Source organism: Pempheris klunzingeri, chromosome 18, assembly GCF_042242105.1.
Source record: "Pempheris klunzingeri isolate RE-2024b chromosome 18, fPemKlu1.hap1, whole genome shotgun sequence".
Lineage (NCBI taxonomy): Eukaryota > Metazoa > Chordata > Actinopteri > Acropomatiformes > Pempheridae > Pempheris > Pempheris klunzingeri.
In genome coordinates, this window is record NC_092029.1 from 9,094,711 (window position 1) to 9,115,770 (window position 21,060).

The 21,060-nt window shown below is 43.6% G+C and overlaps 3 protein-coding genes and 1 long non-coding RNA gene across 6 annotated transcripts in view; 3 read left to right on the forward strand and 1 right to left on the reverse strand.

Moving 5' to 3' along the window:
• Positions 1-372: 372 nt before the first annotated feature.
• gnpat2 (glyceronephosphate O-acyltransferase 2) lies at positions 373-7,216 on the forward strand. The gene is made up of 16 exons (XM_070849293.1): positions 373-430; positions 1,114-1,305; positions 1,394-1,570; positions 1,913-2,042; positions 2,189-2,316; positions 2,442-2,517; positions 2,842-2,993; positions 3,193-3,323; positions 3,546-3,787; positions 4,324-4,581; positions 4,674-4,753; positions 4,973-5,113; positions 5,855-5,954; positions 6,046-6,139; positions 6,267-6,328; positions 6,512-7,216. The coding sequence occupies exons 1-16, from the start codon at positions 419-421 to the stop codon at positions 6,562-6,564; spliced, it is 2,028 nt and encodes a 675-aa protein (XP_070705394.1). The 5' UTR covers positions 373-418; the 3' UTR covers positions 6,565-7,216.
• Positions 7,217-11,288: 4,072 nt separating this feature from the next.
• On the forward strand, positions 11,289-12,193 carry fam228a (family with sequence similarity 228 member A). Its single transcript, XM_070849827.1, has 4 exons — positions 11,289-11,392; positions 11,473-11,550; positions 11,699-11,893; positions 12,098-12,193. The coding sequence occupies exons 2-4, from the start codon at positions 11,479-11,481 to the stop codon at positions 12,191-12,193; spliced, it is 363 nt and encodes a 120-aa protein (XP_070705928.1). The 5' UTR covers positions 11,289-11,392; positions 11,473-11,478.
• Positions 12,194-12,291: 98 nt separating this feature from the next.
• On the forward strand, positions 12,292-13,191 carry LOC139217553 (uncharacterized). The gene is made up of 3 exons (XR_011585628.1): positions 12,292-12,381; positions 12,781-12,883; positions 13,075-13,191. It is a non-coding gene; the product is annotated as an uncharacterized lncRNA (long non-coding RNA).
• Positions 13,192-13,425: 234 nt separating this feature from the next.
• itsn2a (intersectin 2a) overlaps positions 13,426-21,060 on the reverse strand; it is a 34,441-nt gene continuing 26,806 nt past the window's right edge. For 2 of the 3 annotated variants that reach the window (XM_070848893.1, XM_070848894.1), the window contains exons 27-39: positions 20,054-20,245; positions 19,794-19,838; positions 16,928-17,049; positions 16,707-16,813; positions 16,369-16,552; positions 16,178-16,276; positions 15,914-16,081; positions 15,521-15,733; positions 15,224-15,345; positions 15,045-15,127; positions 14,650-14,733; positions 14,343-14,516; positions 13,426-14,041 (exon numbers count right to left, since the gene is read on the reverse strand). In XM_070848893.1, coding sequence (XP_070704994.1) covers positions 13,890-14,041; positions 14,343-14,516; positions 14,650-14,733; positions 15,045-15,127; positions 15,224-15,345; positions 15,521-15,733; positions 15,914-16,081; positions 16,178-16,276; positions 16,369-16,552; positions 16,707-16,813; positions 16,928-17,049; positions 19,794-19,838; positions 20,054-20,245 — 1,745 coding nt within the window. In that variant the 3' untranslated portion in view covers positions 13,426-13,889. The remainder of the gene's footprint in view (positions 14,042-14,342; positions 14,517-14,649; positions 14,734-15,044; positions 15,128-15,223; positions 15,346-15,520; positions 15,734-15,913; positions 16,082-16,177; positions 16,277-16,368; positions 16,553-16,706; positions 16,814-16,927; positions 17,050-19,793; positions 19,839-20,053; positions 20,246-21,060) is intronic. The other variant, XM_070848895.1, reaches the window with a different exon arrangement.

Sequence of the window (21,060 nt, forward strand, 5' to 3'; positions counted from 1 at the left end):
AGATAATAAATGAGAAAAGAAACAAATAAAGTGCAATTAATCTGATTAACTGCTCCTGAATAAACTGCACTTACCATTTTGCCATTTATTTAATGGACACATGTATTATATTCAATACAATGTTTCATAAATGCTGATTGACAACAACTATTCACATATCTGCCTTTCACTTCGCCACATCCACCATCATGCATATTAGTGTGGAGGTTATTAAAGAGCACCGGGCTGCGCGCCCCAGCCTGCAGGAGGAGTTTCCAAAACCCGGCGCCATCATTGGTCTGCGCCCCAGGGCGCTGCAGGGTGCAGGCTACGGGCTACAGGCTACGCAGGGTGAACCGAAGAGAGCTTTCAAGTCCGGGAAGCCGAAGTCGACGAGGAGACGAGTCACCTGCCGAGGTCGTCTTTGTTTCTGTGAAGAATGCCGGACACGGTAAGACACCCGCTCACATCAGTTTGTTCTCACGCTGAACACTTGTTGCATCCTTTCGGTTCGCTTTATTATTATGGCGCACAGCCGAGCTCTGAAAGTTAACAGTGACTATAAATTATAAAGTACGTGCAAGTGCTGACATGGAGGCTGGATGGGCAGAAAGCATCCGGTGTGCAGGCTGGTGTCGGTCTGTGGTTATTACTTAGCTGTGAGGAGCTGAGGGTACAAGCTGCTGAAACTTTGACCCACTAAGACACATGTTCAGTGTGTTTCTCAATAGGCTGCTACCAGCTGGCCTCAGAGGAAGTACAAAACAGAATGGACTGCAGATAATAAGTTTATAATGATTTTGTTTCTATTTTTAACTAGATAATGTCCTGTAAACATATTTAAGATGCTTTAAGACCTAGAAAATAGTCTGTTTGGAGTAATAATCCCTGTCTGATATGGGTTTTAAAAAGCTCTATTACCTTGTTAAAACTTTTAAAAATCCTTCCTTCTCATCAAAAAAGTTGAAACTGATCCTCAGCAGCTGTAACTTCCCAAAATGTATTTTACTTTCTCTTTCTTTCCTTTCACATACCAGAGTCTCTCTCTGGAAGATCAGCCATGTTTTTGTTCTATTGAAGGTGTCCAACATGTAGCTTTAGTGCCTGTAACATAAGCACGGCCTCCTCCTCCAGTACAGGGATTCAGGCCTGCAGGATGAGGGGGAGTTTGTGGACATACTGGAGGAGAGGAGGCGCAGCAGTGATCTCGGCCACGCACTCAGGACCTTCAGCCCCCAGCGCTACAGGGGAGTCCCATCCTGCTCCACGGCCGACCTCAACAAAGCCGTGCTGGAGTCCCAGTTTCTACGCTACGTAGCCAAGGAGGTGGGGGGTTTGTGTGATTTAACTAGACGCAATGGAGAGGTTTGACACTGTTGCTTCCATCAGCCTTTTCTCCTGCATCCCTCCTCAGATCTCCACGGAGACGGGGTCAACAGTGGAGGAGGTGAGAGAGGAGGCGCGAGGACTTTTGGAGGAAATGTCTCAAAACCTGCAGCTGGGGTTCATCAGGCTGATGGGCTACACACTCACCAAGGTGTTAAAGAGGCTCTTCACCAGCATCTCTGTCAACATGGAAGGACTCAATACGGTCGGGACCAATAACTAATCAATACTGCATTCAGAGCGACAGCACATTACGATATTTATAAAGCCAGGGACGGATGGTGTCCCCTGTCCACTGTAATGTACAGCTTCTATGTTATTGTTTGGCTATTTCATACACATATACAGAAGATCTTAAAGAATCTTAAGCAGGTTTTGAAATTTCTTACATTTGTCTGTGATGCTCCAAGCACTTTTTTTTTTTTTACAATTGAGTTTGTTGTTTTACAGTCAAGTTGAATGCACATAATAAATATAATAATATACAGTATTTCATTTATGTATTGTGTTCTCCTCTGTTTTCTTTCTTTTTTCTGTCACCTTGCAGCTCCAACAAGCCATTCAGGAGAATCCTGTGATCCTGATGCCCAGTCACAGGAGTTATGTGGACTTCTTGATTATCTCCTACATCCTGTTCACCTACGACATCCCAGTACCTGTTATTGCTGCAGGAATTCGCAAGTATCTATTTGAATCAAAACAACAGAATATAATAGATATTACTAGTTGATGTTAACATTTTCATGACTTGTTTCTTTGCTTACAGACACTCACTTCTCTCTCTCTCTCCCTCTATATGTTTCTCCTTCTCTCCACGGTGAAGCCCTTGCAGGGATGAAGATGGTCGGGGAGATACTGCGTCGCTCTGGTGCTTTCTTTATCCGACGTGCCATTGGCTCTGACAAACTGTACTGGGCAGTGCTGTCAGAATATGTCAAAACCATTGTCAGGGTAAGACAAAATAATCTGCTACATCAGCCATGCCGAACTGTCCCACCCGTTTTCCAAATGGATCCAGCTGCTGTATTTGAACATCTGCGAAGAGAGTGTCTGATCGTTGAATGTGTTTTCTGTAGAGAGGATTTGCTCCTGTGGAGTTTTATGTGGAGGGCCTGCGGAGTCGCACACTGAAGTCTCTGAATCCCAAGTTAGGTAAATGTCATGTTAGCACTTTTCGGGGAATTATCTTGAAGCTCCTTGAAGCTCAAGATAAACCTTTTGGATGAGAATGTTCTTTTTTTTCTCCACCCTTTTTCCCGTAACAGTCGGTCCCCAGCCCCCTTGATTGCTGAGTTATTTTGTTTCGTATTCATAAGTACCATAGACTATATATTGGTACATTATATTTCATTGGTACTGTGTATTTAGGTTGTTTTCCACTGCACAATTTCCCTTTTAGTAGCCAACGAGTTAGCACACTTGCATTCATTTTTTGCCATTTGAAAACTTTTCTACAGTATCTGCGTGTGCCTGCAGGTATGATGCACATGGTGGTGGAGCCCTACTTTAAAGGCGAGGTGTATGACATCACATTGGTTCCCATCAGTATCAGCTACGACCGGGTCCTGGAGGAATCGCTGCTTGCCCACGAGTTACTGGGTGTTCCCAAGCCCAAAGAAAGCACCACGGTACGTCCCGGTCACGTCACTCCTGCCTTTCTCTGAATGATCTGCATTTGCATCTGCATCCTTTATTGTATTTGCAAAGAATATATTTGCCTCTCTAACCTCAATAAACCATTAGCATGGGGTCAGAGGAGTTCAAGCATGAATAAAGCTGATTATTTCTCGCTCGTGATTAACTCTCAGCTTTGCTCTTTCTCTGCAGGGTCTGCTGAAGGCGACCAAAGTGCTCCAGGAAGATTATGGCAGCATGCATGTGAACTTTGGTCGTCCCCTGTCAGTTAGGCATTTGTGTCAGGGCAAGATAAACCGCTGCCAGTACAACTTCATACCCAGGTAGATAAAAGTCACAAATCTGTTCACAGTTTTTTTTTTTTTTAATCTAAACAAAGTCAAATATTGTTTAAAAAAAAATAAAATCAGCTTTAAAAAATCTAACAAGTGTAATAATCATACAAAATGTCCTCTTTTAGTCCTTATAAACCCTCTGAATTTCCATACAAACAAAAGGCATGACGTCACCCCTCCCTCTGCTCCTCCTCTTTCATCTATTCACAGAGATCTTCCTCAGAAGCCCAGTGCAGAGGCTCAGGCCTGTGTGAGCTGGCTGGCTCATCTGATTGTACGATTCCAAGAGGAGGGCTCTCTGATCAGCCCTTGGTCTCTGATGGCCTGCCTGTTGCTCCAGGCTCCTACCACAGTGTTAACAAAGGAGGGCCTGCCGTGGCATGAGCTCACAGAGAAAACCCTCTGGCTCAGGAGGCTGGCGCGGGACTTCGGGGCTCGCCTGAACTGGCCTGGTGGGTTGAGCAGATGGATGGATGTTGTGTATTTGCTGTAAATTCTCTATTTGTTTTTACGAATGCAGCTGCTTCAAGCTTGAGCGCCTAACTGGGATGAGGGCTTTCCTCTCATGAGGTCTATTTTCACATCCCTTGAATGGCCAGTAGATGGCATTTGCATGTTGCATTTCAAGCAAACCAGACAAAGTTAATGCAGGAAAGTAACTGAGTGGGTTGCTTGTCAGCGTCTCACCTCGGGACTCTCAAGGCTCCTTCGACCTGGTCTGAGGTAGATCAGACGGATTAGGTGAATGTGAGTTGGCACAAGCGTTCACATTCACTTAGGAGATGTTCAGTGGATTAATGCACTTTAAGTAACTTATCCTGAGAGGACCCTATTGAACTGTCTCACTTTTGCAGGTCTCATGTGTGTGTGTGCAGATGCACGCATGCAGGCTCATAAACACACACACAAATACAAACTATTCCGAGGCTGATGTAACCCTCTAAAAGTCCACAGTGAACGGTGATAATGTGGTGACGGTTTTCTGCAGGACAAGTCCCTGACTCGGATGTGATGTCATCCACCGTGGCCCTTCATCGCTCCGTAGTTCACCGTAAAGCGGGACGTGTCTACCTGGTTCAGGAGGAAGAGCCAGCAAGGAGACGTCCAGTCAGCCCAGAGGAGGGTGTGATCAGGACAGCGGCGGCGATGCTGATGCTGGCTTCCTATAGGAATCAGTCGGTGCATGTTTTTGTGCGCCCCGCCATGCTCGCAACGGCCATACACGTCACAAACACCACACGGAGAGGTGAGGGAGATGTATTTCTCTACCAAATACGTTTTTAAAGGAAAAATACGTTGCCCCCTTTGCTTCATTGTGGCCCACTGTTCTCTTCACAGACGAGCTCTTCACCTTCTTCTGCTTCCTACAGGACGTCTTCGCCAATGAGTTCATCTTCGTCCCCGGAAAGTCGTCTCAGGTAGCAGCCTCCTCTTTCAGGGCTCAGCTTCCTTCATCTCAGGACAGAGATCATAAGAGCGTTCTTGTCCTCTTAAACCTGTGCAATCTTAAGAACAAACATGATTACAGATCTGCGCAGTCAGACTTCACGTTCAACGTCAAAAGAGAATCCAACAAAACACCATAGGACTGTTGTTGTGCTTATCTGCCTCTTGATGTCTGTCTTCCCATGAATCAGGACTTTGAGGAGGCGTGCTCCCTCCTGAAGAAAAGTGGAGCAGTCCACGTCAGTCCACAGGAAGTGACTGTGCTACACACGGGGCTAGACGTGCTCTCCTTCCTGCGGGCGCTTCTACAACCCTTCATGGACTCGTATCAGGTCCTTTGACTTTTGCTCCCTCTGATCCTGATAACGCACCCAGATGGGATTCAGATTATTGCTGTGAAGGCTCAGCAGGCTCAGTCAGTGCTGCAGTCCAGATTTCTCCTTCTAAAGATTTTGATTTGACTTTTTGACTTTACTCGAATACAGATAATTTCCTGTTAGTGAAATTTGGCTAATTTAATCAAATCCACATAGTCTCAGAGGAATTTGGAGACACTGAGCTCATGATCTCACTTTTAAATTCTACCAGTTGAACACTTCTCATTTATATTTAGGCTAATTCCAGTATCTCTAAACCAGATATATTAAAATTTGAGGACTTTAGGCAAACAAAAATGAATAAAAGAATAACTAATGATTCTTAGACTGGTACTCCTGGCAGTATAGTCTCTCTGTTTCATAGTGGAGTATTGAATGTGATGAGAGACACTCCCTCTGCTACTGAAAAATGCTGTTTGGGCTGTTATGTCACATCTGTTCTGGCTGACAGTGCCATAACATGCCGTGGATACTGGAAATGATTTCTTTCACATTCTCACATACTCAATCAAAAACCTAATTATGTTAATTACACTTTGCATCCATCTTGCAGTCTGATTTTCTAAAGCAGGCTTCCACTAAACCATCCACAACACTCATTCTCATCTCTTAGTACCATGACAATATTAGATTTGAAGTATTAAAATTAAAGCAGTTTATGTTCTCCTGTTTGATCATGTGTGTTTTTATGTCCAGGTGATGTTCGGGTACCTCTGTGAAGACGGGGTCCGTGTGCTCTCTGAGAAACAGTTCCTACCTGCTGTGCGAAACTTGGCTGCAAAGCTCATCCTCTCAGGTAAAACAGGAAGTGGCAGAAATGACCTCTGACCTCTAGAATCATCCTCAGCTGCTAAACTCTTGGTCATCATCACATCTGTGCGTTTCAGGTCAGCTTCACACCTATGAAGCCCTTTCATCTGACACCCAAAAAAACGTTTTGTCGGCCCTGCGGAGACTTGAGACTGTGACAAAGTCGAAGGCGTGAGTAACGAGATCAGCCCCCGGCAAATCTGTTTGGTTTTAAGCTCATTTTCTGTGGTGCTCGATAAGCCGTCTGTATTTCTGATGCCGCAGTTGTTGAGTTTCTTTATCCGTTTCCTCATCGCAGGTCTGAACAGAGTGAATACAGAGTGAACAAAGCTGCTGTCAGAAGAATTGGAGACATACTCTGTAAGTTGTGCTATTTCTCGTCTGTTATGGTTTTGCAGATCAAAATTTTTATGAAGTCGATCATTGCAGCCTTTCAGACTCTCTTACGTTGGCTTAAATGTCCTCGCCATGTGTTTGAGATTTAGTTTTTGCCCTTGCTCTGTGTTTGGCTGAGGGATTTTTCCTTTTCCTCTCTCACTGTAGCTGGGAAAATCCCTCCTCAGATGCTCCAGACTACACCTGACGCAAGACTTTAGTCTCTGCTGGAACAGATCCATCTTCAGTATCAGCTCACATTCCTGCTTACCACTTGTGACGCCTTCCTTCCTTCCTTCCTTCTTTCACTTCTTCTTTCCTCTGTGCCTTTATGCACCTGTCATTAGAATTGCTGCACCTTTACTCTGCAATCAGACAAAATACTTTCGATCCTGGATGCCAGTGGTCAGAATTAACCTGGCAGTGCCCCAACATCGAACGTTTGCTACCTCCCCTTCTCCGTGTCCTTACATTCATCCCTTACAGATCTGACAGGCCTAAGATGAAGCTACACATGGATTTTGTTTGATGGCTATAATCAGGATTAATCGATGAATACTTACCCAAATGACTGGTGCACAAGTGAGGATTAAGATACTGAACCATAACTGTATTTTAATCGGTTTCATTATTTTAGTATGTTTTTATTCTATAGATGTATAACTGATTGACAAGGCTGATTTGTCTAATTGAGCAAATAAACAATAGAGCACTTTATAATGAATTTGAGTGCTGGTACAGTAAGCGAATTAGTATCACTGATTTATGACACATGATTGTATGTACATTAATAAAAATCTAAATACAGTGACAATGTCAAGCAACATAATACATCAAAGATGTGTTTGAGACATTTATTTTGATTTCTTTACATCCCCATAAATGTAAAACAAATGTAACAAAATGCACCATAGATTCTTGTTTTTTCTTCTCAGATAAATATCATTTAATCTCTCATTCTGTTGGTACTATTCCCTCAACCACAGCTCAAAGTTCAACCTCCCGTCACCAATCAGCACTCTGCCTGCACCTGTAACCCCTCAGCAATTAGAAGAAGGCCTCTTATCTATAGACTGGTGGTACGTCAACTTTGATGCGTAAAGCGCTGACAGGGTCTTGGCAAAACACCGAGATGTATTCCAACACTTTAGAATTTAGCTTCTTCTCGTTCTCCTTGGCCCTGTGGCGCTCTTTGTCCCATCTGTCCTTCTCGCCGTTCATTTGAGAGAACAGGTTGATCTGGATGGTGCGCAGCGTGGCAGCCAGGACGTAGAAACCTCCCTGCATCATGTGGCAGAAAGCGGCGCCCACGCTGAGCGTCGCGCCCATCAGGTTGGGCACCGTTTCGCACACCACGCACATGCCCTCCAGGAGGTGCAGCGTGCCTTTCTTAGCCAGGGGCGGGCCGTGGTGGAGGTAACCGTGGGGAGAGGGGGTTTGCTGGGCATGGTTGAACAGGTATCTCGCACAGTCGGCGAAGTGGGTGGCGGCTCGGCGCAGCGGGAGCAGGGCCAGGTACAGGTGGCAAGCAGCTTTGGTCAGAGCATGGAAGAGCAGCCGCAGCTCAAGCACGGCATTGCCTGGAGATAAGAGGGTCACGCGGTCAGCTGGAGTCTAATTAACACTCTGGCTAATGTCAGCAACCATTACAAACAGCGTCTGCCACTGGATTAAAGTCTGTTCACCAGCCATGTGGGCGGCTGGAATCACCTGAACGCGCACAGCAGGAGGCCTGGTGCGTAATTACGCGCACCGTTAAACACTGGACCCATTTTCTGACAAAATGACCAAAAATCACAGATTCTTTAGGCTGCAGTACGAGCTAAACATCACCTTCTTCTTCTTCTTCATCACATTTCAGTGACTACATCACTGTAGTCTCACTTTTGTCACGCTTGTGTCTTGAAACAGTTAAGGATGGGGACCATTTGAGTAGTTGGTCACGAAAATGTCACGAAGAATCTTATGTTTTAACTGTCATCACAATTTGGTTTAGGAAAACAAAGATTTTGCGCGTCATCTAATTCTGTCTAAGGTTTACTCAACACAACATGGGTCTTAAAGGTTTATTGGGTGATTTACACTGTTGCACCTGCGTTTATTCTGATCATCTACAGTCTAGAACACGTGAATAAAATGAAAATATAATTATTTCCCATGCATCCTTTAAGTTTTGGGCAACTAATGATCTATTCTTAACCTTAGCAAAACTGCAAGCAAAGAACTTGTTTTACCAAGCTCGATATATATACAGACGACTTCACAGTTTCTGCAGAGATAATAATATAAATTTTTTTGTATGCTGTGAAATCACGACAATCAGCCGCCATGAGAGGCTCGTAAACCTGTGCCTTCACCTTCCTGAAAAGCTTCCACATCTCCACTGAGTATTTCCTCTTACCGTCTATGAAGCAGAAAATCCAGAGCAGAGCAATACTCGCTGCCAACGAAGTCAGCCAATCCATGTAGCCTCGTCTCCCCCCTGCCCTGGACCCGGCAACGAAAAGAAAGAAAGCGATGAAAACCCCGAGTTATGATGATGATGATGATGTGGCCAAGCCCTGCCCTGCCTTCACGCTGTTAACACCCAAACATTAAGTCGCCGCTTTCTCCGCAGGTGTCGCACTGCTGCAGCCTCGGAACACCTTGAAAGTGCATCTGAGGTGTCAACAAGCGCATTAACACCAACAGACTGTAACCAACAGACCCACTGCTGCTGCTTCAGGAGGGGACACTTCTTTGGTTCAACGGAGAATCATCAAGTTGCAACCAAACGAATAATTTAATTTTTTAAAGTGTGCAAGCTCATTATTTTAACACATTGGTTCCCAGTCTGTGTACATATGGTTCATCATGGGTTTATAGCCACTGCTACCAAGGCTGGATAAAGTCAGTCTGAGGCCAGGGCTGTCCACGTGACTGCCAGACATGATGCCTTTTAAAATATAAAATTCAAGAAAATAATGTAGGAGTTCTGCAAGTTAATCTGGACATTTCAGGACATGTTTCTATGCCCCCTTTAAAAAAAGAAAAAAAGAAAAAGAATTGCAATAACTAAAAATGTAACAATAATAATAATCCCTGTAATCTGTTGTCACGCCCGTAATGATAGATTTAGTCAACGTTACATTAATTAATGAAAAGTTTGGGTGTCATACAACCGCTCACACGGACTGCAGCACCCTGCAGCACCCTGCATACAGGTAGGGTGTCTCGCGGTGAACGTGCCTCCTGAGAACGTCTGCGTTCGCTCATGCGCCGCTGTCATGGCAACGGAAAACCTTCAGACGGTGTTACACCTGGAGGAGCCCCCCCCCACTCCACACACACACCTCTGTGTCACTCCCCAGGTCTAAAACTGAGGCTGCAGCCTGAGGGCAGACCGGTGGTTAGAAACACTGTCATCATGTGTTTAATGCAACGAACTTTTGCCTCCAAACCAGAGGAGTTTTAGTTCAACTGGATCATTTTTGCTGTTTTTCCCACGAAATTCGGACCCAAGTCGACAAAGGTAAGAAACCCCAGCATTTCTATGGCAACTTATTCTAAATGATTAAGCCCTGTTTATTTAGATCCATAAGTAATTTCATGCAGTACTGCTCTTACAGTAATCGTTGAGTAATACACTTTATATTTTGTCTGTCATAGTTTAGGGCCACTATGCTAACTTTTTTTCAGGTTAATTAAGGCAAATTATCACTGATGGCTCATAATTTTGTATGTTTTAGGGATGAGCCGCAAGAAGAAAACCAGAGTCAGTGGTGTGATCACCTTCCACACACCTTTACCTGCCAGCCTGTTGAAATCAGAGGTAAAAAAAACTCCAAAAACCCAAAAGTAGCTGAATAATATTCACATAATACACCATGGACTGTATATGACATTAAGGATAGACTTTTAAATCCATTATATCAGGCCATGAATGACATTAAGAACAATAAGGGTTTAAGTGGGATTTGTTAAGGAGCGAGAGGGTCTCCTTCACCTTTCTGTAAATGTTTAAATGTGGGTGAAAATCAAGGCCAATTTTAGGATCAGGGCAGTGTTCTCTCTTAGATTCACACTTAGTCACTCTGTTTGTATCACAGCCAGAGTGAAATTTGAAAATTCTTGCCATCTAATAATTCATCACCAGTCTTTTAATGTCAGGGAGGCTGCTCAGGTGCCCAGGCAGGGATTAGGGTTGTCTGAATGCATGGCTGCTTCTCTTTCTCTCTCTCCCTGCTGTCTCTATAGATCCATGTCTGAATGTTCAGTGCTTGAATCTCAGTGTCCCAGGAAAGCTGAATGGGACGGTTTCAGGTTATCGATAGACCGATAGGGTAGCCACTGTAATCCTCTCTGAATTCAGGACAAGAGAAAAAAAAAAAAGAAAAAAAAGCCTGGTGCTGGGTCAGATGACACGCAGGTGAACAAACTAGTCGGGCATCCAAATCCATGTGAGATTCTTGTAGTATTTCAGACAAACACGACAAAAAGCACAGCAAGAAAGGAAGCTGCCATCTTTGTACTGATGGTAAAGTTGCCAGGTCATGTAAAGAAATCCCCATGCTGCACTGACACATGTCCCACCAGATGTGTTTTGCATAACAGTGAGACGCGGATCAGGTTTCCCGGCAGTGACATGATCTGTCACTGCCTGTTGTGCTGGCCTCTGTTGCCCTCTGTTCACATACACGATGTTTCTGGTCTGTCTGTGAACTCCAGCTGGGATTTTTTTCCCCAGAGTTTATCTTTACAGCCCACGTAGAGCATTTTAAATGTAGGTACAAATTGCTGTAGCCTGTGATCTTACTGTATATTTGCTGTTATTTGTATTTAAAATGAGCAAATATAGCTTTAATGAAAATGAGTGTGTTTCAGGAGTGCATGGCAGATTTAAAAGATGCTACAGAGAGCAGAAAGAGTCCGTCACAGCCAAGCGCAAGGACAAGGACCACCAGTATTTACAGTGCAGGAGCAGGGAGCAGGGATAAGGCCTCACCCTCTGAGCCACATCCGGGAGCCAAACAGGACTGGATCTCTCACGCCTCTCTCAGACGACTGCAGGTATTGCACTCTCATTTCTCAAACTCACATTTGCTCAAACAGATGAGGTGAATTTTCTTACTGCATGTGTCGCTATTTAGGCAAAGATGGAGGCCGAGAATCAACAGGTGAAAGAAATGCTCCAGCCTTTACTGGATACAGAAAATGGTTTTGTGAAGGTAAGATGCTGGATATGTGTCATTTATGGTTTCTGTAGCTCAGAATCTTTTTGTATGTGCTGACACGCTGGGAAAAAAGGCTTTGAAAGGTGAGGCTGTTTGTGTCTGTGACTCCCATGTTGGCTGAAATAAATGTGTCTTCATGGAGGAGCTGGAGAGGTTTCTGAGCCAGCGGGATGTGACTGAGCTGAGGAGGAGAGAGCTGCTGCACAAGCGCTGGACTGAGCGTGTGTGGTTTCCCCTCCAGAGGAGAGTGGAGGAACAGGCGTCCAGCTGTAGCCGTGCGGAGGCCAAGAGGCGCCAGAGCTTATACAGTCACTACCTCCATCACTGCAACACCAAGGTGATGCACTGTTTTGTCCTCTTATCCTCGCTACATCGGCCCTCATGTCACTACAAGAAACTAGAAGCTTTTGTCTTGTTGTTTTCTGTGATGGTTTTTAATTATTTTCAATTCAAGTGTTTTTGTGCTTTCTTACCGCTTCAAAAACAGGTAAAACTCACACACTGGGTGTATCTAACATACTGCACCTGCTTTTATCTTCAGGGCTTTGCGTTTCTAGAAACCTATGATCTAAAGGAATACAATCCATTTCTTCTCAGCATCAAACAGCCACACCACTTCAAGGTGATTTTTATGTGACTTAGAGATTTAACTTAATATATAAAAATAGCAGTTTGGGGCTACTGAGGTGTTCCAGATGTGCTTGTTGTTGACAGTGTCTTCATTGCTCTCTTCACAGCTCAGTACCGCTCACTTCAAGGACCCACTGTGCCTTCAGTTACATGACAGATTGAAGGGAAAGAGAACGGCCTGTTCTTGTGAAGCAGGTATCGGGGTGTTTTCCCTTTTTTTTAACCAAAGAGAAATTCAAGACCCAAAGCAAAGCATTCATTGCTCAAAGCAAAGCATTCATGGCATCGGACCTGAGATATCCACAGTAGCATTTTCTCTTATATGTGGGGGATTTGAAGTGAGACTTTGAAAGAAGAATTTACCACATTCTTCCATTTCAGACAGAAAGTTATATTCATAAGCAATAAAATGCTCATTTCAGGACAATCTGATTTTTGCTGCTACAGCCGTACTCCTCCTCCTGGTATGACTAATCAACTAAAGTAGATGGTGTCACTTATAACTTCACTCAACCCAAATCGGTGTAAATGCTAATTAAAGGTCAAGTTCTACACACTTGTGGTTTTTAATATTTCATTTCCCTTCTGTCTTAGGATGTAAATACAAGCTACTACTTCAGAGGGATCGTCCTCTTGGTGATCCTGTGACGAGTCAGGCAGCAGTGGAGGATGATACTAAAGGAAGGAAGTCCAGCAGGTACAAATATAAAGTATTATGACAATTAAAGTTTTATTTCTGAGCCATATTTATTATAAAACACTGCAGGATCCGCAGTGACAGCGTGATATAGCTGCATCACCACATCGCTTGAAGATCACAGTGAAGTTGTTCACTTAAAAAACGAGTATAACGTGAGAAGTAACGTTGTGCAAATGTGTCTCACCCAGGCTCGACACCATACCGTACCACATCAGTGCAACTGTCGCACCAGATGGAAGGTGCCATCAGACCAGCTGCTGGTTCTCCAGATGTCAGCAGCAACAAGCAAGTTTACATCAGTCCCTGCCTACATCCAAATAAAATCCATATTATGCATAAATCATCACCTCTGTTCTCTTCCAACTACCTCACAGTTTTCCAAGGTAACATACGTGAATGGATATGTTGAAAAAGTAGTGAAAGACTCACCCACAACAATAAAAAATGTTTACTCTATGTACATTTTATTCATGAATCCCCATAGTTACACCACAGGGTTAACCTTTGACATTACATTGTACAGTAGTGTGCAACATTTGGAATGTAAAGTAAATCGAGGATACGTGTGGCAGGATGCAGCTGTCCAGGTGGTATATAATTAATATAAACAAGAACATGTTGGACAGGTCGTGTTACTCCATTAAGAGTATGTAAATATGAATTACAAATGTACCAAATCTAACTGGTTTGAAAATATTGGCAATTATGTTCACATTTTAGCTGATTTCTTGGTAAGAAGAACATAATTTTTTCCACCAAGGACATTTGTCTTCATATATTTTTGGCAAGCACTCCCTCCTGTTCAGTTTGAGGTCACTTAAATGAATCTGGGTGGCTCAGAGGAGAATAAGGCAATAACAGTAAAATCGGGAGTTTTAAATGGCAACACTTGCACTGCTACAAATAGGCACTTTTAGGTGGGTGTGGCTGTTCATGCGTATGCAAAATATCTTCTCTTCATCACTACAGAATCAGGTGGTGTCTGCCTGAGGGTGTGTCGTCCTCATTTGGTTGGCTCATAAAGCTGTAGGTCTAGTTTCACCCAAACTTCTCCTGTAGGGACCTCGTGCAGCAGGAGGCGACGGTTGGCAGCACCTTTGCTCTCCATCTCTTTCTTTATAGTTGCCACGGGAACTTCAGTGCGACCCAGGAAATCTAAAGAGGCAGAAAACATGAAAAGGCTGATCCATCTACATCTTTATCCTCTGCGCTGTAAACCATCAACCTGACATGCAGCGCTTGTCTCATGGCCCGCTAACACAATCACAGACATGACAAGAAGAACGCAGAAAAAAAGAGACAGTAACGTGTAAAAGCCTGTTAAAACAAGTCAAAAGCCAACTACAGCATATTACCATCGACTGTGTTCCCTTCATTCTGCACAGGCAGGACGAATTGGACTGAAGGCTTAATAACTGTGTGTGTAAGTGTGTGTATGCGTCTCTAATACACTGACCATCTGGTGAGAACTGGTCTTTCTCAAACACAGTGATACACAGGACATCCTGGTAGAGGTCTTTGATGAAGAACTGGCAGTTGAAGTTCCACTTTGGGTTCAGAGTGTCGCTGATCGGTCGGGAGGTGTAGCACTGAGCCCCCATTGTCAGCTCACAGTACGGATTACTCTTACCTAAAGACATAATGTTTTTAAATTAGCTAGACATTACCCATGCAACACGTGTCACATTAGTATTTTGAAGAGGTGTAACAATGAAGGCTGAATCATGAATATTTAAGGATAGTCACAGGGAAAAAGGCCTCACCGTTGGGTTTACAAGCTTTGAGCTCCTGGGCTTCGATGACAGTTACCAGCAGTCGGCCGATACCGCTGGTCTTTAGGGAGCGAGCTAAAACATGATATATTAAGGTTTAATTTAGATTACGTTATCTTAAAATCTCACCTTTTACCTTTTTTAGCTACTGGTGAGATGAGTTGTACAAACTCAGTACTATATTATGAGACATTGGGTCGGCAGCCCTGAGACAATATGAATAACGTGGCAAAATGTAATTAAATTTAACAGTTTGTACGCGGTTATTGAGCTACATGAGGACACTGTGAACCATCCAAACTCATGCTGAAAAACCTCACACACTCACATACACACACCCCCCAGGGGTCAGTAGGTTTCCTCTGAAGAAATGTGACTGTGTTTACCTTGGTAAGCCTTCTCTCTCTTTTTCTTCTCCGTCTCTATGAAATGTTCCGACGCCGCTTTGATTTTTTGGACCCACGTTGTTCTACAGACACAATTAAAACATAAATCCTTTACACGGCACGATTAGGCTGTTAGTGAAGTGTGTAAAGATGTGCATGTGCATGTGCACGTGCGGTACCTCTCGTTCAAAGTCTCAGTTCTGAGCGTGTAGACACGGTCGATGTGTGAGACGTGGAAGAGTGGCTCATCGCTGGACGGGTCGGGCGGCATTTTCACCAAAACTTCATTTAAAAACAGTGGCTGGAGAAGAGGGTAAAGCGATGAATGACATAAGGACGAATGCTCAGAGAAGGATGAAGACTATTGTTTATAAACTTCACCTATGTGCTGTTTCGTAAATAATCAAAGCTATTATTTTAACACCACAAAGGTTTTTCTATTCCAGTTTGAGAAAAGTGCCTGGCCTCTCGCTTACTGTTTTGTACATCTTCAGCTGTATGTTGGTCTTTAGGCTGAATAGCCTGTCTGGTCCTGAGGAGGAGAAGGGCTTGGCGCTGTGTGTGAGGAGGAGGAAATCATTGAAGAGGAAAGCCCACAGCTCCCTGCTGCTTTTGGTTTTGTAAAGCCGACCGCTGTGGAGCAGCTTGCGAGGCCCGAGGCAATTAGTCAGCGAGTTGAAGACCAAGTGCTGAAAGAGGAACGGGAGGACAGTAAGGCATGACTGAGGCGAGAAGTAGGAGAATAAGGAAACTGTCAAGTACGGCACTGTAAGTGCTTTAGTGGAAAATGCTCCCCGGCTTTGCTGCTGTGTTGTTGCACTTGTTTTGGCAACAGATACAGCACACAAGTCATGTCTGAGTGTGTTTACCTCTATAGGTCCCTCACACTGTACGTGGCTCTGTGTCCACTCCAGCCTGTCTGAGTTCTCCTTCTCCCTGACTCCCTCATTGACCTGAGAGCACAGCTCCTCGGCTCGCTCCAGAGCTTCCCTCACTGGGCTGCGGTCTGCGTGACCCTCTGGGGTGTGCTCCAGGATCTGAACGACAGGAAGAGAGAAGGAGATACAGTTAATCGCGCAATAAATATCAGAAGAATACTGCAGTTAGACATATGGAGAGTATTTTCCACGTACATTCTTTATGAGCAGGGGGTAGCGCGTGATCCTCTGCATGGGCTTGAGGAGGAAGCTGGACAGCGGCATTCCTTTACAGCGGTAGTTTGTGGCTATCTTCTGCTCCAAGCAGGCAGAAAGAGAGAGAGGAGGACTTGTATTTTACTGCATCTCACAGATATGTGTCTGTTTTGCCTCTTCGTTTCTCTTACTTTGAGGAAGTCTTTGAAGTCAGGCTGGTTGTGGGTTTTGCTCTGCAGCAGGGCAGCAGCGTTGAGCTGGCACGAGCAGAAGCGGATGTAGGGCTGCATGTGTGCGAGCTCAGAAGCCAGCAGGTCACCTATCAGCTGTACCGGCATGTTCTCTCCTCCTGTCTTTTTACGGACACGCAGCGCCCTGGGAAACAGAGTCGATGAAGACGCAAAACACGGTTCTGGTTACGTCACAGAGAGTATGTGCTAAGCTAAATGACAAAATAACTTAAAAGAAAAACTAAAAACATTTTTACAGCCCCACTGACTCTGTGAGCCAAATGATGTGTGACACCTACTTGAGTAGTTTGGTGTTGCACATAATAAGCTCCCTCCAGTTAACAAAGATCACTCCCATCTCAGCTTCTGTTAGACGGCCCGACTCAGACATGGGCTTGTAGAAGACCTACGTGACAGACAAAAGAAACAACACCAGAAGTTCAGATTCTGGAGAAAGGTTACTGATTTCTACTAGTGTGTGTGTGTGTGTGTGTGTGTGTGTGTGTGTGTTCCTCTGTACCTCTAGAACCAGCTCCAGGTCTTCTACGTAGGTCTCCTCAGTCTGGATGAGCTCATGGATGTAACCCTGTCTCTTCCTCTCCTGAGGGGTCATGGTGTCCAACGTCATCAGGTCAGCACACCCTACAGCACATGCAAACATGCAGGCATGCATGCGTGCACAAACACCCCGACACACAAGCATGTGCAACACACACAAACACTTTCCAGTCAATCACAAACACAGCATATGAGAAAATACAACAAAACGCTACACACATCCGCATGGTAAAATCTCCCTTTATTATAAGGTCTATGATATTTTATTTACATTTAATGCACAGACAAGAGTGAGGCACGTTGTAGTTGCAGTACATGAACGTAGGGCACATACCAAGCGATGCTAATGCTAAGAACGCTGCTACCAAGGACACTGGATTAAAGAAAAACGAAGCACCTTTCATGGTGGAGCACTCACTCCAAATGATTGCATAGGTGTGAATGAGTAAGGTAGCTAATGCTTGTGTGAACGAGCAGTGGAAGACTCAGTTGGTAGTTCAAGTCTCTGAGGTACAAACTTGGCAAAAGTTGGACGAACGTATCTGCAGTGTGGTGTCATCATCGCTGAATTTACTCCTTAACAGTTGGTATGCTAATATCTGCATGTTTTTTTTTTTGCTGGTGATATCACAGTTCAAAACAGGACGAGTCTTTAATCACTTGGAAGCATTGGTAAATGGAGTGCATAAGAATTTCATAATAAAATCACAATAAATTAGTTTTAGTACGAGCAATGCGCTAGCAAGCAGCAGTCAAGGTTATCGGTGATTTATGCAACAGTGAGTCTTCACATTGGTCCATTTTTAGCAAGGTTGTTAGTGCAAGAATGAGTGACCCTGTTAAAAAAATTCTTAACCATACTGCTCCATAGCCTTAATTTAGAAAACTAAATGACTTCAATCTGATCCCATTTACATAATATGTTCTTTATATTGTGTAACCAAACTCTTATGATCCATATTTCCATTTATCTTTAGCAAAACTACACATTTCATGCCTTTATATCAGAGGGACAAAAGCCTCTAAAACATATCTAGCTGCCTCTTCCTCGCTCCCCTCTTAGTTAGTTAAAGAAACACCAAGGGAAACACGGGAGAGGAGAGAGAGCGAGGGGGATAGGGGCGAGAAATAAATGCCTCATAGAAGAAAGTGATAGAGGATAAAAATTTAAAGAGGCGCAGGTAAAAGAAGCAAAAGTTTTAAAAAAAGAAAAAGAAATAGGGATCAAAAACAGAGAACACCACAGTCCTAAACGAGTGAGGTGGAAAGCGCAGAGCTGGGCTGTTCTTGCTGGCAGCTGGGCTTCCTGTTGCGACAGGGCAATTCGGATTGGCTCAGACAGAAGGGGTGAGGAAGAGGAGGAGGGGAAAGAAGAAAAGGACTAGAGAGGGAAAGCCAGCATTACTGTCCTATAGAGAAAACAGAAAAAAAAAGAGATGAAGTGGAGGAGCGGGAGGAGAAGGAGAAGGACGAGGAGGAGGAGGAGGAGGAGGAAGAGGGGGGGTGGGTGAGTGAGATGAAGGAGAGACAGCAGACATTAATATAGCTTTAATATTAATGCTAGACTCATACATGCAGGTGCATTAATAATGTATTTCTGGAAATGTAAATGTTGTTACTAATCATATCAGCCGGAGAATGATGGTAATTTCTTATATTTTATTTCTCTGATGAAGCGCAGATCTTGTGTACTGGGGTGTGTACGAGGCTGAACGTGTTCATTAGAATTAAAATTTCATCCCGTTTTTTGTGTATGCAGCTTTAACGAGTTCATCCTAATTAAGGTTTGTGTCCGGTGTGTTCACTCTTGTTAACATAGATCCACTGCTGGGAGGAGAACACACAAGCTATGAATACTAATTCAAACACACACTTACTGTTTCAAAATGTGCCCTTTTTGAATCATCAGACCGGCTAAGTGTGAACGAGCAGCGAATGTGCATGAGCACAGTCACACCCAATGACACCGTAGTGTACAGATAGCAGTGTGCATACTGGGGTGCGTCGTGTGTGTTATTGCTCTCTATCAACTTACCAGAAAAGTTTCCAAAAATATGGCTGATTATGATGAAAAAATGTGCCAGTTTCATTTGAAACTAATTAGTGGTTTGGTTCATTTTGTTCTGTATCCCCAGTGATTTGTTAAAAGAATACATTTTGACATTTTGGGAAACACTGTTATTCACCTTCTTGGAGAAAGTTAGATGAGAAGATAGATACTTTAACGCCTTAACACTAAATATGAAGCGCCATAAGGAAAGATGGTTAGCTTAGCTTAGCTTAGCTTAGCACAAGACTGGAAAAAAGGGGAAACAACTAGCCTCGAACTACCTCGTCTCGTTCCAGTACATTTTTTGTAACGTTTAAGAAAATCAGATATAACATGTGAGCTTGTGAGCTTTACAAGGACGATAGGCAGGTTTTATATTACTTTCAGACCGAACCATGCAAACATTCCCCCCCCCCGTTTCCAGTCTTTATGCTAAGCTGCTAGCTTGACCTTTATTCAATGGACATATGAGAGTGGTAACGACCTTCTCATCTTGGCAAGAGGCATGATTCCTAAAATGTCAAATTATTCCTTTGATGATTTTAAATTATTAGTGTCAGTACAGGAATACTTAAAAGGCCCAAACCTTTCTGCTTACTGCAGAAAATGTACCAATGATTTCACTTTTTCTCTTACTTATTGAAGAAGTTTGTGGACAGCAGTCATTTCAGTATGTATTACAGCCAAAATCTGCAGGGGTTTGAGCCTTTTAAGAGTAGTGGGTTCATGTTCGCCACAGATCACCAGTGATACCAGGAACCAACTCTTTAAAGCTTACCGTCAGTCTCTTCATGCTCTGACATGATTGAGGACTCCACTGTGCCTGGAGTCAACCAAGTCAACCAATCAGATTTTTCAGCAACAAGACAGAAGTTTGTTTCTACAGCCGATCACCATGTTTTATCAGTTTCCATTTGTCAGTTTCCTCAGTCTTATTTTTTCCCACCGACAAAACAAAAATTCCAACTGATGTGGGAATTATTGATTTTCTCTCAAGTGGTATGACTGAAAAAGTTGCCAAGCCCGAGGTTTACTTACATTGCTGGCTGGGGTCTGATTCTGTTGTCATCTTGACATAATTGGTGGGCAGCAAGCCTGTGACCCCATTGACGTCTCCCTTCCACCAGTCTGGGTTGGTCTTATCCAGGATGCTGATCAGCTGACCCTTAGAGAAGCTCAGCTCATCCCGATTGGCTGCCGCGTAGTCGTACATCGCAATAACTTGGCACACTGAGGGATGAGAAGTGCAAATGGGGTTTATAACAATGCAAATTTAAGCATGTTGATGAGTTAAATGTTTAAGTTTACTAAAGCTCTCAGTCACCCAAAGAATGTCTCTAGCAATGGCAATGTTGGTCTGCCAGTCGATCAACCAACTTTTGTCAAGACTAAAATATCTCAACAACTATTGAATGTATAGCCATGAACTTTAGTGCAGACATTTGTGGCCCCGAGAGGATGAAACCTAATAACTTTGATGATCCCCTGACATTCAAACATTCAAAGGTGTATAATACTTTGGTTTTTAAGCAAATACTTAGCAAAACTAAACATCAGTGTCAGTTGCGGCGTGTGTTTAGTGCCAAATAGTTAGCAGGCTAACCTGCAAAACTAGGGTGGTGAACAAGGTAAACATTATACCAAGCCCTCAGGAAGTGCACCAAGCTTTGAAGCCAATTTGGCATAGTGACCAAACTGTGTGATTACAACAATGGCATCTGTGATCCAAAAGAAAGAGGACATTAAACTATATTAAAAGAAAGTAATTTTGTGACCCAAAAAGACTTTTTCCATAGACTTACAAAGTGAAAAAGATCTCTATAAATCAGAATCAGAATATGATCCTTTTAGTCCGATAACATTTGGAAAGTCCACAAGAGCCTCATGATTAAATCCTTGTGCCTGAGAGGCCAGTGTGCATGCTCTAAGGGCCCTACAACACAGAAGATCCAGGTAAGGTTTTACCCAGAAATAGTAACTTTGTTTGTTTCATGCTGAACTAAGCAACTTTGATACACCAAAGTTTGATGCACCGCTGTGCTGCA

What these genes read in the sequence shown, in the direction of transcription:
- fam228a (XM_070849827.1), top strand. Translation starts at nt 11,479, where the DNA reads ATGGAGGCCGAGAATCAACAGGTGAAAGAAATGCTCCAGCCTTTACTG. An exon ending in CAGAAAATGGTTTTGTGAAG is followed by an intron (nt 11,551 to 11,698) that starts GTAAGATGCTGG and finishes GTCTTCATGGAG; the next exon opens with GAGCTGGAGAGGTTTCTGAG. An exon ending in TCCATCACTGCAACACCAAG is followed by an intron (nt 11,894 to 12,097) that starts GTGATGCACTGT and finishes TTTTATCTTCAG; the next exon opens with GGCTTTGCGTTTCTAGAAAC.
- gnpat2 (XM_070849293.1), top strand. An exon ending in ACATGGAAGGACTCAATACG is followed by an intron (nt 1,571 to 1,912) that starts GTCGGGACCAAT and finishes GTCACCTTGCAG; the next exon opens with CTCCAACAAGCCATTCAGGA. An exon ending in TGTTATTGCTGCAGGAATTC is followed by an intron (nt 2,043 to 2,188) that starts GCAAGTATCTAT and finishes TCCACGGTGAAG; the next exon opens with CCCTTGCAGGGATGAAGATG.